Source organism: Hermetia illucens, chromosome 1, assembly GCF_905115235.1.
Source record: "Hermetia illucens chromosome 1, iHerIll2.2.curated.20191125, whole genome shotgun sequence".
In the NCBI taxonomy this organism is placed as follows: domain Eukaryota; kingdom Metazoa; phylum Arthropoda; class Insecta; order Diptera; family Stratiomyidae; genus Hermetia; species Hermetia illucens.
In genome coordinates this window covers 193,521,410-193,537,234 of record NC_051849.1, presented here as the reverse complement: position 1 = coordinate 193,537,234, position 15,825 = coordinate 193,521,410, and the positions used below count along the sequence as shown (strand labels likewise).

The 15,825-nt window shown below is 43.1% G+C and overlaps 1 protein-coding gene across 2 annotated transcripts; it reads left to right on the top strand.

The window, feature by feature from the left end:
• The first annotated feature begins 2,220 nt into the window (after window positions 1-2,220).
• Window positions 2,221-14,861, top strand: LOC119658966. Of its 2 annotated transcripts, none has more exons than XM_038066852.1 (4): window positions 2,221-2,340; window positions 2,412-2,525; window positions 13,533-14,240; window positions 14,364-14,860. In XM_038066852.1, exons 1-4 carry the CDS (start codon window positions 2,283-2,285, stop codon window positions 14,750-14,752), a joined length of 1,269 nt encoding a protein of 422 aa, XP_037922780.1. In that variant the 5' UTR covers window positions 2,221-2,282; the 3' UTR covers window positions 14,753-14,860. The 2 variants fall into 2 exon arrangements, with proteins under 2 accessions (XP_037922780.1, XP_037922774.1); XM_038066846.1 differs by having other exon boundaries at window positions 2,240-2,340; window positions 2,395-2,525; window positions 14,364-14,861.
• The last annotated feature ends 964 nt before the right edge of the window (window positions 14,862-15,825 follow it).

Below are 15,825 nucleotides of genomic sequence, written 5' to 3'. Positions count from 1 at the left end.
GGCGATTGTCAAGCACGGAATCTACGCACACTACTTAGCAGTCGCGGACATCAGATGGCGAAGCTTCACCACAAGTACCAAATCAAGGAAGAATTCACCCGCTTATAGCAAAACCCGATCCCGAGGGCTCCTGTGCCAAACGCGTGAAAATGCATACAAGATTACGGCGATCTGCACCTTGCACTGGCCCATAGGCGACCCTACTACCGGGTTGGACATACCCTACAATTCCGATTGCCGAAGTTGCGGGGAAGAGGGGAAACCTTCAGGCACTTTCCTTGCAATTGCCCAGAACTAGCTAGAGTCGGGATACGGATACTAGGTAAATCATTCTTTGAAGACCGCAGAGAGACTTCTAGCCGCAGGGTGGGAGAGCTTTTCTTCGAGAATGCTGTGGGCTGGCTCTGGAGATCTGGGCCAACTGGATTTTGCTCTCTTGGTCTCTTAACGACAGGCACGGTCTTAGGAATTTATAACATCATATGTACCTTACTACCTACCTACCCGCGCTTTCAGTTGCCGCTATCGAAAGTCTTTCCGAAATTCCGATTTAAACTCTGCTCATTTCGAAGCTTTCTTTGATAATGTCGGACTGAGTAAAAGCGCAGACCAGTAGAGCATAACAGTGATATGTGGCTTAAACCTTGCATATCGATGAGTCCTTTATCACAGAGGAGATGGTACCTACTTCAGCCTTCAACGTTCAATCAAGGCGCTCAGATTTAAATCGATGAACTCAGCTTTAGAATCATAGTGAGAATTTGTATAGATCACTGGGGCCTGCGCTACCATTTGAGAAGGCTGACGATCTCGAAAGACATTGTTTGTAGATTTGACGGTAAGAGCAATGGAACCTCCATACATATTTCTTGGTCAATATTTAATTTTCGAACAAAATATTAAAACATACATTGGTAAGTACTTATTACTAGGTGGGAGGCTAAATCATCTAGAAATAAAAGTATCCTAAAATTTCTGTCCGTTAGAGAATTGACTAGTTTGACCTGGTTATGGTAGGCCCACTATACCCATTAAGTGATCGCAGTAGCTCTTCAGGACGCTATGCAATCTCTCGTGATACTCTCTTTTTTTAAGTCTTATTTAGACAGACTGTCTGTCTGTCTGTCGCACACACTTTTTACAAAACACCGTATGTACACAAAATGTCAGTAGCATGATAAACTGAACAGTCCGACATACGAAGTACGTATACAATAGGGACTCAGTATATAAAAAATCCGCAAAAATCTTTATACTTGAAGCGCCGAACTTTTGGTTTTCGACTTGTTTTCTTTTTCATCAACCCACTTAAAATTTTCTGTATCTCATTCCGACTTCACGATAGTCTTTAAATAATACATTTCAATGTCCAAATTTACATGCCCAAACCGCACCAATCTCCAAACCTCTCAACACCCTAAATTGTATTTAGTAATGATATAATTAGATACATTTACAAAAGATTATATGAATGATAACTGACCAAACAAAAACTTATCAATGACCTTTCTTCCTAGTAGTCCTATGTGGAGCCCCACGTCAGTGTACAATTAAATGCATTTTGCCTAACGTATTGGCACAGGTAATGGAGAAATTGCATTATATGTAAGTCAGGAAGCCTTGAAAAAAAAGAAAGCGTGCACCGAAAAAAAAGCTCGTTTTTTTGCCGGTGTGTAATATTCTTCAAAGATTTGTTTTACTTGAATACTATCTCTTGGTTTCATGCTTCTGCATTAATCTAGAAAACAGAATAATGTACTTTGCGCTCCGATGAATAGCTAGGTAAATACTGATTGGAGCATGTCATATCCTCAGAAATATGGTTGCTGTTTGCATACTACACTGCAATGTTCGAGTTTGATTTCTTATGAACCAATATCTGATAAAACTTTCGTATAATAACTACGTCAACGGTACTTCATTTTCAATGCTACTCAATGCATTCATGCAATTCATCCGTTTCTGGAAACGACACTACGTGACGAGGGAAGGTTTTCCCTTCATATGAAAAGGGGGTTATAAAAGAAAAACTTGACAATATGTATATATGTCAATATTCATATCATCTATAATAGCACAATCATTAAAGCTGGGATTTATGTAGATATAGATTGGCAATTGTATCTAATTGCCGGTGACCATTAATGCCAATTTATTGCAAAAATACCCCGTGATAAGGATAGATAAACCTTGAGGTAGGCATCAGCAGAAGGTAGAACATTCATTTGGGTATCAAAACGTGGTTATTGTGAAAGTTCCCTTAATGCAAATCGGACGCAATTATGAAACCGTTTTGTATTCAAATATTTCTGTTTTTACAAGTGATTTGGATATTGAGAGGTAGATTTTGGTTAAATATTTTTTAGCCGAATTTTTCATAAAACATTCTAAAAGTGAATATTCGATTCTAGTGGCTGCACTTCAATGCTATTCGTGTTCCTCCACTAAAGACGCAAGCTGCGTTTGGAGGCAGAGTGAAGGTGACAAAGTTACCGAATGTGAAGGCAGTTGCATAAATGTAATACGTAAGTAATAAATGCATAGTAGTATAAACTCCTGTTAACTATTGAGTAAATAATAAAAACTAAGTAAATGCAAATGAAGTAAAACACACTCCCCTTTTTCAGACCCATTGCATACCAAACAATTATTCGTAATCCAACGTTAATTGTTCCTCTCTCCTGTGTCACATTTTTCCAGTTAGCTTAACCCGTCATACTTTATCGAAGTCACCAATAAAAGGCTTATATTGTCGTCATACTATTTTTGATAATTACCGACCGAGGCAGATTATCCCTTTTACAAGGAGCCCGAAAAGCTGCTACAGTCGATCAATTGTTCAGTTGCATTTCACTTAGGGGAAGATATAATAACCCGCGTTACTTCAGTAAATAAATGAATTCCCTATCCTTCATCCCTCGTTTCATATTTTCAGGCGCTCTGAATCTTCTTTCGTTTGTGAGCCTGGGTCATATTACAACCCAAATTTTCCAACCTAAGTTATCCCTCAATGATAGATATTAATTGAATCTTGCTTTCATCCGAGGTATTCTTCTAAACATGGAACGAGTATGAATACAAACTCATCAGTACTTTTCAGAGTTATCTCATTCCCGCCATTTTTTATTCTTCCTAGGTCTTTTTCCATTCAGCTCTCCCGCCTCGGGGAGCCTTCGAGCGAGGGAATTCGTTTCACTAATGGGAGCAAAGAGAAGGAAGGGAAATGTTAGTTTAGAGAGCTCCCTGCTATCCAGCTCCTCCTTTGGTCAAGCTTCCTTAAAATAAGGAGAACCTGAATGCGCAATACGCAGTCAGGACATCTTCCTGACAATGTTGTCAACAGAGAGTTCCCCTGCGTTTAAATAAAGTTGCTGACAAATCCCATCCCACCTTCTGCTAGGGAAAAAAGAGTGATCCGCGTCATTCACAACTCCATTGCAAAACACGCAGTCTGTCAACAGCGTGTTTTGCAATTGTGCCTCCTCAGGAAACACTGGAAACCTTCTCAATAGGGAAATAGTCAGTCGCACCTTACTTTCGATTGACTCATGCATCTAAGTTTTGAATGAGCCGCAAAATCCATTTGCCTCTTATCACGTTTTGTTAAGAGAGTTGCGACTCACTTAGAGTACATTGCCGCTCTTCTCGAGCAACCACCTCCCTTGAATCTTCTCCCGGACAACGGAAATCACTTCCGGGATCATTATCACGCCCATTTCGGAGACAGCGCAATAAGTAGATGCCATCCGCAAAATTTATCTCTCTGTGTACTTGCGCAAGGCGCTTTCGATATACCTCAGCCGGAATCTCCCCGCCGTAGAGCATAACAGACTGCGCTGCACTCATTTGAAGACGTTGTCTGCTTGATGCCGGACCCGCAATGTTTTCCATTAGCCGCAGGGAGGGGTTTCTGAGGTAATAATGTATTGGCTAGTATAGTGTCTTTCCATCTTATGACATTTCTGACATCAAGAATTACGAGGAGCACCACGCATTGAACTCGGCGGCTATCAGTCCCGATTATTCAACTGCATCCACGACGTGCATGATAGTATCTACTGTGGATCTCCCTGCTCTGAATCCAAATGTCTTGTGAAATAACATGCCTATACCTGATGCACTTCCTCTAGCACTTTATCGGCTCTGTCAAGCATGCAAAGTGGCCCATATGCTGACGACAACCCTGGGTCGTCTTTCCTTTTGGTAATCAGCTCAAGTCTCATCACCTTCCAGAGGAAGGACAAATGTTCTCTTTCAGGCAAGTGTTGAAGCGCTGAGCAGTTGGTCTCGTCAATGTTGGGACGCTAGTTTGTATACCTCTGCTGGGATACCATCAAATTCTGTCACCTTTTTGTTTTTGTGGAGAGGACTGCAACTTTCAACTTTTTTTTAAAAAGAAAAAAGCGGGAAATGCCCGGCATTAAGCGAATAGTGTTTTCGTGGCATCCCTGTTCACCACGTTGACTAGGTCCAATAAGCAATTTGTCGCGCAGCGTAGCATCCTTTTGATTGATCTCCACTCCGTCATTGTGCTACATGCCTCCGCTAGGTTATTTAGGTGTAATGTCAAGCGATGTTGTTTGTGACGCTCCTTCCGGAGCTCGGCAATTGTCGCCATTCACCAATATATAGACTGCGGTTATCAGGAGCGTCCTTTAGCATGGCTCCATCTGCTCCAAGAGATTCTAATAAGATCCTGGTGTTCACCTTCACAACGTTCCACGTCACGCGGAACTGGTGCTCACCGAGAGTTGGCATTATTCACTTCAAACGCGATGTATTCATGGTCACTTGCCTAGAAGTCTTCCAGAACGCGCCACCGGTCTACCAGCAAACCCAGTAATTCTGACAAGAAGAATAGGTTGGGAATGCTTTCTCCGCAGCTTGTGCGCTGAAACGTTGGGGTAGATCCGGTGTTTAGAACTACGATTCCATTCCATTTTCTTCTGGGGTCTGAATGAGGCATAACGCATTCAAATGCCCTGTCGTTAAAGTCCCCCCAACCAGAGCCCGTCCCTCTGTGTCAAAAGCAACGTCCCCCGGAGCCTGCGTCGAAAATCTAGCATCATCTTATTCGGTGTTAGATAGAGACCATGTTTCTGTTAAACACCGAATCCAGATGAAGCCATTCTCCCAGCCTTAGGCAGACACCCTAAGGCAATTGTCGTCCCGCACCCAGGTGACGACGATACCTGATAAGTCGGGATGCCATAAAGCCGTATTGTTTACTGATGGGTGCTAGATAGGGTTTTATCTCCGTAACGAACTTCTCTGGAAAATTATGATAGGTTGCCCTGTGGTGCATATTTATGTTAATCCCGTCCTAGTTCTATCCAAATCTATTCTGAAGACCGGACACTGTTGTAAGCCCGCAATATGCACACCGCTGTCATCAGACGTGTTACGATCCCCGCACAGAACGCAACTGTCCTTTTCATTGCAAGTATTCGCTTTATGGCCTTCCTGGCTGAATCTACGAGATGCTGCTCTCTTGTCAGGTTCCCGGCGGATTGCAGACATATGTTCATAATATAAACATCTGTAACACTTGCTTGAGACGGCCCTAATTCGTATTCTACGTACTACTCAACCAATTCTGATTTTCCCGCTGTTAGGAAGTTTGCTCACGTATTGTTCGTTAACTTCTAACACAGCGAGTCTTTGGCGTCGAAAGTAGCAGAGGTGACACCAATTCGGGTATTGGTTGCCTCCGGATATTTGAAATTGAGGGTTTCTTCTACTTTCGCCTTTTCTGTGAGGCAGTCTAGACCTCCGATTTTCAAAGAGCATGTTAGTCTAACCTAGTAACCAGAGCCTTCTCGTCCATTGGCTCTTTGAACGCTTCATAGAACGTATCATTGCTTGTTGTTTTCGGATTTATGTCAACCCCTCGTTTACGGAATGATCCCGCTGTCTTCTGGCTTAATTCTGTAAAGGATTTCGCTAAGGGCTTGCGCAAAGGCCTTTTTTTCGCGGTTTAATAAGTAGATCTAGTCCTTCGTCCCGCTCACCTTTTCTTTTGGCGCTCCACCGTTCGTATCCGCTTTAGTTTTGGGCAGAGGGTTTTCAGACGACGACGCGTATTGTTGCCTTTTGTCCCTTTCGCCTTCTCCTTTTGAGCCCTGGAGACTACCTGAAGTTACCTTCAGATGCGCTTTCTTCTTTTTGTTTTTTCAAAGAATCATCTGCGATCCGTCTGATGTTTACGGTACTCTTAGCAGGTGGCGCGGTTCCTTTTGCATTTCGCACGTTTTTTGTTGCACTCCATGCCCGCCTGCAAAGAAAGTTCAATACACTAATCCTTTCAGTTCCATACGCCCGTTTTTCATGCATTTGCTCATGATTTTCAGCTGGAACGTTATAGACCGCATACGCTTCTCAACTGACGCGAATTTCCTGAAAAACCTGTTCTCTTCAGCTTGAGTAATGACGGTCGACTATTCTCCAACTCGACTAATATTCGAAGTAGCGTCCCGTGTTCCTTTTTTTCTGCATGGTACTGAGGTTGCCGTCCTCGCCCTAGGTGTCGCGTCACCTTGCAAGTCTTCTTCTTTATGTGGCTTTTGCTGCCTCCTTCGCTGCGCGTTGTGGCACATTTTCTTGCCGACCACAAACACAATCACCTCCTTCTCCACCTTCTCCATTCCTATTTCCTCAGTTTTGTTTGCTTTTTTGTTGCTGCCATGGAAGTTTAACCAGGACATCGTGTGCAACGGCCGTGCGAGTAGTCCCTACCCTAGTTGTCTGAAGTCAGATCTATGCTCGCGGACGGATCAGCGCTCACTTGGAGCAATGTGGTTTACTAATACCGGTTCAAAGCAAATTATCCGAACAGGGTCCCGAAGGGGCTGGCTCATGATACACACCACAACTATCACCTTGGCAAAGCTCGGCTCATATCACCCCATCAGTGTCGGCAAAGAGTTGTCGCCGGCTCTGGCGCTGACAGTGTAATCTGACATGTGTCGGTCATTAGCAATTTTCCTCCAGCGAGAAATTTTTTCAAGGCTAATACCTAGTACACAATTATAATGCCATCACTGGTGATCCCTGAGGGGTTTATATAATAGTAGGGATCGTACTTCTCTGACTTGGAACTACTTTAGGCTACTCTTTGCTTTTTGCAATTCTTTTGGGGCGGCCGAATATAACGTAACGTCCTCAACGTTAAATATGTTTAATAAATAACAAATTGCTAAAATTTAAAGATAGTTCTTCTGTGATTACCTTGTTGTTATGCTGTACATATTTCTCGGCTTGTGAGCAATTAAATGCATTATGGCTAAGCCAACCCGGCTCAATTTTATGTGCAGGTATGAATGCAAGTAATTCTTTAGGTCTAATTGGCAGAGTGCATTGTTCATTCACTGTGACGCGATCATTGGTCGGTGATTGTTCAGTAAGTCCTCTTTGTGATTTTGACTTTAGTAGTATTTCAGGCTGCGCTTTATTTTCATCATTCTTTCCACTTTAAAGGTTTTGTGCAAAAGCTAAACCTAATTAAAATTGATCTATCCGTCTGTATAACTGGCGGTCATATACATTCCTCGGAAATTTCGGCATCCGCTAATAAGTCCCTTTGTACTTTATTCGGCTATAGTTGTCTAATATATACATTTACAAGTTCTGGAATTTCAATCTGTACAAAGGGGCTCAACGATATACAACATTGGTCATGGGAATATCACTTGCAATCAATAAACTTGCATCAGCCCAGACCCAGATACCACGACTTTAGGAGGTTACCTGATAATTGCCTTCAAATCTGATATACATACTAAATAAGGGAACGCCCGAATGATGATGAAATAAATATTTATTCGTCGATATGCCTGACGAAATTCAATTTGTTATATTACCGCTTCAGAAGCTAATCGCTTGCTTTTCGGTCGTTTACATCAGAAACTGGCTAATCTCCCAGATATTAACAAATTTTTGCCGATAAGTCTCATTAATGTATTGATCCATGATTATGATGAATTAATATATCGGAAAATGTACTCCATGCAGTGAATGTTCCCCAGGCATTGATGTAGACACCGTAGTGATAATAGGTGTAATTTGTTAGTCAAGTGAAGGAAAATTAAGTAGATATTCATTAGATTTTAGCAATAGGTTTAGTGCCAACCAACGAAATAAATTGAAGTATGTAAATAGGAGATACCAGTCATGAAAGGAACACAATTGTAAGTTTTTTCTAGGGGACTAGAAATTCAAAATAACAAATCCTCGTTGAACGAAACTTCAGTGCACGTGCCTTCCAAAACGGACCTGGCTCAGAACTTGGCCTGTTGTGCAAACAGGCTAGAATCAATCTAAATTATGGTAATCCTTCAAACTTTCAGCATTTTAATTGTAAGAGGACAACTCCCAAAATCACTCTAGGATCCAAAGTCTTCAACAAGGCTTTCAAGTCGCCATTCAGCGTGTCAAGCCACATTTGCTTCGACCTACCTTTGGTCGTTCCTGATCGACTTTGATGTTCAGACCAATCGTGACAAAAGAATTTTCATTAGTGTGAATTACATCACCACATAATACCATCGAAAACATTTCTTTCAAAAATTTGTTCACGGTACAACCCCATATCGACCGTTGATATCCTCATTTTGGATTTTGTCCAGTATACCATCTTCGCCTGCATTACTGCGAGGCACAGTTCATTGTATTTTATAGTCCGTCAACACCCAGAACCATGGAGGGCAACTGGACGAACGGCATTGACGGTAAATGTTGGAACTCCACTTCATCCAAGTTCACTGCGTGAAGCAACCTCATAACATAATACTACATTACCTTATAATATTTAAATCGCTTAGTTCTGGATAGGTTACTGACACTGACAGCGGTAGTCCCTATTTCATTCAGATCGGTGGTCGAAAAAAGCAGTTTTATTCAGATTCAATCTGAGATAATATTTCATGAGACGAGAAACACGAAGCGGTTTTGGTATACCCGCCACATTTCACGCTTTATTTTTGGGTCGTAACTAGATGTTGCCGCAAAGCATACTAGATGTGTTCGTATAACACATGATCTAACGCCATCTCAAGAAACGCATTGTAGAGAGAGCGAAGCTTTTCACGGTGTTTTCCCATGAATAACTGCGCAGCGTGTATTGCGTCTGGAACTCAGCAAGCGGATAGGACGGTAATTTGAACATTGTGCTGAACAGCCTTTTCTTTTCTGTTTGGAATGATGCTTTCTTGCCAAGAAGATGGTGTTTTATTGAAGAATGACTGACCCTTAGTGTTGAGTTTCAGCACTTCGCGTTCCAGAGCTCAGATACTATGTCGTCGGATCTTGTTGCTTTCCCTGATTTAATTCATTTTATTGCTTCCCCAACTTCAGTCACACTGACAAGTGGAGTTGGTCTATATGTTGGCAGTGCTCGTAGAATGAAGTAGACCGGATAACAGCGATCGCTTCCTTAGCTTTCCGTTTGGTATTCTTGAAAATTTGCCAGTTAGTCGGAGTGTTATTGTAGATGGCTTGACGATCCCGAGCGTTCCTTCATGTAAATTTTAAAATCTTTGTTATACTTTTGTTACTTGTGAAATGCCTGCGAAGTAGCGAAGTTTTATGTAAAACAAAACCTTATTATTAAAATCAGTTTACTGTCTGTCTGTCCGTCTATTTCTTTTTTTTTGTGAGGAAGTCGGAATCTTCAAAAGCCACTGAGCTGGGCACGGCAGCGGGAGGGACTTTTTCCTACTTAAACCACCCTGACTCCGTCCATGCACCTTAAGATATTACATCCTGGGGCAAAGTCAGCTCACTCTAACTTAGTCACTTTGTATTTACGCACAAAGTTTCGGACTCTTGTCTCAGACAGGCTACCAACCTCACCAGGCTAATCAACCTCACCAGGCTTTCGATTGAACCTTTCTTATGAGATGCGCAGGCCATCTACCTCCCGATTCTCTTTTCTAATATTGCTGCCATGGGTAGAAGGTCAGGTCTCTCCCTTTGCAAGCGGCACCTTCCTTGTTCCCCTCGCCTTTCCTGAAATATATGAACCTCCGCTTGGCAGCATGGAGAGCGATTGGAATAACTGTCGATAACTCTCGGTATGATAAGCGGGTGCAACTCGCAGAGCCCCCGCCTTTGTACTTGTGCTAGGCATTTACGATACATTTCCTAATTGAGGGAAGCAGCCCATATTTCGAACCGTAAAGCAGGACGGACTGAACCGCGCTCATCAGCAAGTGACGCATGCTGGGTTAGGGACCTCCGACGTTGGACATCAGCCGGCAAATTGCAAACATTCAAGCCACAGCCTTGTCTGCGGTGTTGCAAATCTGCTCGAAGAAGCTCATCTTCGTATCGATCATGATGCTTAGGTACTTCACCGCCGGTTTCGACAAAACCATCGTTTCACCAAGCTGAATAGGGAGGACTGTGGAAACCTTCTCCTTGATCAGCACAATGACTTCAGTTTTCTTCAACCATGCGTGCGGTTTACAATGCCGTAACATCGTCCACTGGTCCGACCAGATGCAATTCATCAGATATTTCGAGTCGTATAAAGTTATCCTATGAGGCGCTCCAAAAGTCCGGATCAAGGATAGACCCTGAGCCGCCCCCGATACTACCTGCATTCTGCCTTTTAAATAGTCCCTCAATATGCGGAATAGGTTGCCTGAAGTATGGAGACCTCGTAAAATAAAATGGGTTTCTTAGATCGGGGATTACAAGGAGCACCATTCGCTGACAGTGGGGACTGTGGGGACCTCTTCCTAATTTATGAATCACCCTGCTCTAAAACCATATTTTGTTGGTGAGAAGTCTCCCGCAACACATGTTGCGTCAGTCAGTCGTTCAAGCAGCTTCCCCGCTGTATCTAACATACTGAGCGGACGATACGCTGACGTCACTTCTGGGTAGCCTTTGCCCTTGCTCATCAGTACAAGTCTCCAACTTTCCAACGGAAGGGAAAAACATCCACTGTCAAACATGCGTTGAATGCACCGAGTTGTCCGGCTTGGTCACCTTACGTTTCTTTTCGGCAAATACAGTTTGCTCATGTAATTATGGTGATCACATCCCAGCCCTCTTGACGTACCAGCATTCTTTTCAACAGATTTTCTGGTAGCAGTATCTCTCCTAAAGTCTCCTCTAGGTTCTTCCTTTCTTCTTGAAATGTGGAGGAATACCTGCTGTGGGTCCTCTGAGACCCCATTTCAGTTTGGACAATTAGGTGATCCGACTTTATAGAAACCATACTGTCGATCTGAGAGGCCTTCTTGGCTCGAAACCACCGGAACGAATCTATTGTAGATAACTCGCTCTAACATTTACTCTCTCGTGTCCAGAAGACATACAGGTCTGTAAAAGGTTAGGTCAGTGTCCGGATGGCTAGAATATTTACACCACTGGGCTATCACAGCGGAAGGTCGCGGTTCAAATCTCAATGGTGGCAATGGGGGGATTTGCAATTTTGACTGGATGTCGGATACTAGTTGCTAGCTGTGAATGAGTACATGAGACGAATCAGGGTAATAATTTGCCGACCACATTGCCTCTACAGTGTACTGTAGTGTACCGTTACGATCTTGAATGAAGTGCTTTAACACACTTCAAGGCCCTGATCCAATCTAGATTGTTGGGCCCTTATTATTATTCCGAGTTATCATAGTCTCGGCAGATGCCGGATTATACCTAATACTAGCACTAAGTGCAAAGCATTTAGGTTCGGATGATCCTATCTACCTAAAAACTAAAGGGGCACTGGTGGTAGTGGCCAGTGGTAGGTTAATTGGAGAATCCGTCGAGAACTGCCCGCAACATCGAGCACGTATACAGAATGGTGTACTTCTGCATGGATTGAACTAGACTGTTGGAAAGTCCCAGGACATCAAAGTAAGTTGTAAGGGATTTAGGTACAGTACGTGCAGCTGACAATATGATGAGAACTACAACCACCCCCTCGAGACATCAAATTTCTTTGATTTCCCGAGCCAGGGGCCGATAGTTCAACTTCTTCACCTCCTAAGCATGAACGCGTCCTATGCTTTGCTGATGCACTGGACTACATGGTCAGCTCTTTCCGTAGAGGCGCCTGTTTCATTAGATTTGTCTTGCCACAACTCTACGAAGGTCTGTTCATCTAAGGCTTTTGCAGACCAGCCTCACCTCTTCCTCTGCGCTGCCTGCATCAAGATACACCATGCGCCAGGTCAGGACTGACAAAAGTCAAGTCTACGATTGAGGCAGACCCCCCCCTTCTGCAAGTGGTTTCCATAGCCTTCGCCGGCCAGAATTATATTCAACTGCGCAAAGGCATCTAATTGACTGCGCCTCCCTTCCACCCATAAAAAAACTACCCACAAGCTTTAATAGCGCATACATATAGATACACATATCTACCCCGAGACAGATTAATCTCTTCGTCGATGAATCCCGTAGATTGGTCCTATCAAAGCTCATTAAAGCTAATAATTATACTCTTCCTCAAGCCAAGTACATCCCCTTCTTAGGCAGGGAAATAACAAGGAGGTCTTTTGAATTCTATTATTCCGAACAGATTATAGGCCGGCAAACTGTCACACCCCAGATGGCCATCATTCTCTATAGATCGCTGGTAAGGCCTATCTTAGAGTATGCAGCCACGTCCATTATGAATCCGGCCAGATACTTTGAAAACAAGTTTAACTCTATATCTAATTGTATTCTGAGAAGATGCCTGGGGCTGACCAAAACCGCCCCCTTCCACCACATTTTTGCTTTGGCTTAGGAGCCGCTGCTCCGTATTACAAGTGTCCTCTTGGCGGCCAAAACAGTCAATATGGACGCCTCAAGTAGCAACGCAGGCAATCGCTTTCAATGTACCTCCCTCGGATCACGTCTGAAACTAAAGGAAAGGAATCCTAAAACCTATAATTAGGTAGTACGAAACACCGATGTTTACACTAGTTTTATTATTTGGGAGGAACCTGTGGCAGGGTCCACGTGACAGCTGCCGATGGCCTTAAATCTAGAAGTTTTCTGGTGCTGGCGTCAGATGCTACTTTCAAGCGTGATTGTTCGACCTGTACGGTAGTTGGTCACTCCGGGACCCAAGTCCCACGCTTTTCTTTGAGGTTCGGCTTTAGCGGCTGAACTTTTTGCTGTCCTTCCGGAGGGCCATCAAGGTGGGTTAAAGGATGGGTGAGGAGAAGGTTGCCATCATTACACACTCCCTGCAGACTTGTAAATTACTCAGACAAACTTGGCGATCACAATGCCTAGAGGGCAAAATACATGCCCTAGTTTCTGACCTCTGTTTTAAGTGACTGAAAATTATCTGGTGCCCGGCTCATGTGCAAATCTCTGGATTCGTGAAACACACAAAAACCTTTTAGCGCGCAGATTCCACTTTTCCGACTTGTCAAAGACTTTCTATTTTCCTTCTTTTGAAAATTAAATATGCTGTGTTGCTTATAAGGACAACATGTGACCATACTCAATCTATTCTTGTTTTTTCTGATTATTTGACTTGATTTTTCAATAAATTCAGTAAATATGTCTAGTCATGTAAAATATTGTGATAGTTCCAGATGGTTCCTTGTTCCGAGGATGCCTCTCCGATTTACCAAAAAGTGCATTCAAGCAAGAAACATGCAATTCAGATTCATGCAACGCTGATGTCTTCCCTTCCAACCGCCTTGCCTGTTACCAATGTCATGGCTTAGGGTGCGCGAATGTAACCCAAATAACCATGGATGATTCCCACTTGTGTAGAAAATTTGTCGAACAGGATACCTGCTATACGGATGTTCGTTCCAGGGCAGACATTAGGCGAGGTTGTTCCTCTGACGAAAACTACGCACCAAGTCCGTACCAGCAACAATGTCGGACATCTTATTGTAACCACCATGCAGCAGTTCAGACGCTTACTTGCTGGGAGTGCGACTCTAGCGTGTCTGATATGCTTGCCTGCAAATTAGGCAAGGTGGAGGACGGCGAAATGGGAAAATGTCAGATGACATCTCTCCTTGGACATCCTGCTTCTTGCTATGTTCTGCATAAGGCTGAGTATGTTAGGCGTGGCTGCTCCAACGATAAGATATACAACCCCAACGATGAGGACATAACGACCTGCAAAACGTCCCTTTGTAATAATAAGGAAATATCAGTCACACATTGTTACGAATGCGATTCAGAAACTGACGAAAACTGTATGTTTTTGGATGGCCGTGAAGTGAGTGTAACAAAATGTCCAGCTGGAACCTCTTCCTGTTTTTCCTGTCGTGATTTTGGTAAGTTCTAAAGACCTATTGAGTTTAAAGCTGTCATAACCAAGATACGTTCAAACAATACCCACAGTATTTGGTATTGGGGAAGTATGGTATTTATAAAGATTTTTTGGAATATCTTTTCAGGAAACATTGTGCGCAGAGGATGCGGTCAACCTGATCAGTGCATCGGAGCATGTTTCCCCTGTTGGGATGATGCGCTTTGCAACTCTAACCCAATGTACGAGTGCTACACCTGCTCTGCTTTTAATGACCTCGACTGCGATGTATTTACGCATCCTGATCTAGTTGACAGGGAAATATGTAATAAGGGATGCCAGGTGTTCCTCCAAAATGACACACTTCATCGAGGGTGCTTGAATGAAACCATTCTGTGCGCGGATGACGATACCTGTTCCTCTTGTTATCATGACAATTGTAATGATTATTTCATAGATTCACAGTGTGGAGTTGTGAAGTACATGAACTCGCAGGAGTGGGTGAACTCAATAGAAAGGTTCGATGACTTTATTTGAAACAAAGAAATTGTTTAAAATTAAGACTTGGCATGAAGACTAACTATTGGGATTAAGAATCTTAAGATCGAGAAGTTATTTATCAGTTTCCAATGTGATTATATCTAATAAATTTTTTTATTAAATAATTTTAATTTTTTTAATCCAGAGAAACCGTTTGCTCACATGACACAGAACATGTTACCGCTACGTTAGACTAATCTACTGCGATCCAAAGTGCTGAGTTTGAAGTATGAAAGGGGTATAAACCGCGAATCATCATCATCAACGGGGTAATAACCGGAATCCGGTCTAGGCCTGCCCGGTTTTGCGCTTAGCTCCACCAATGCCATCGCTCCATCAGCAGGGTCTGCGTCATCTTCCTTTTCTACCATAGATATTGCCCTTATAGACTTTCCGGGTAGCATCATCCTCAACCAGGCCCACTCACCGCAACCTGTTGAGCCGGATTTTATCCACAGCCAGACGGTCATGGTATCGCTCATAGATTTCGTCGTTTTGCAGGCTGCGGAATCGTCCTTTCTCATGCAGGGGAGGCAAAAATTCTTCGGAGGATCCGCGGATCAAGATCCTTAGTTATAAAATCGACACGACGTCCTTGGCAGCATAACTCGCTTTTAAATAAAACCATTCCTGACCGGAATAGGTATAGCGCACATATCATGGAGAAGTTGTGGGGGAAATGTCTTCAGAGATACAATGATCTTATCTACGCGGAGGATAACTCGCTAACAAGATTGATCTCACGACGGCTAACTGGAGCGACGATGGCTTCACATGCTATAAGGCGAATCTCCCGACTTCACATGGATTGAACTTATGACCAAAAGATATAGCGAATTGGCCGATAAGTCGACAACGCTACCGAACAGGATAGGCTCTAAAAAGAAATGCACGCATGAACTTATTGTTCCAATCTCTCGGAAAAGTGGTCGAAACTGAACCACATAAGTGACGAAGCGGCCCTTTCTGAAGCTAGGGACTATTAAAATCGACTAACTTTGCCTTTTATGACAGACAAGTTTATTCGGAGGCATAAATCTGTAACTAGCTTGGGTGATTTTAATTCACTA

Coding starts and splice junctions, on each gene's coding strand:
- LOC119658966 (XM_038066846.1), top strand. CDS start 2,264: ATGCAAATCGGACGCAATTATGAAACCGTTTTGTATTCAAATATTTCT. Junction 2,341..2,394: donor AGTGATTTGGATATTGAGAG/GTAGATTTTGGT, acceptor ACATTCTAAAAG/TGAATATTCGATTCTAGTGG. Junction 14,241..14,363: donor TTTTTCCTGTCGTGATTTTG/GTAAGTTCTAAA, acceptor ATATCTTTTCAG/GAAACATTGTGCGCAGAGGA.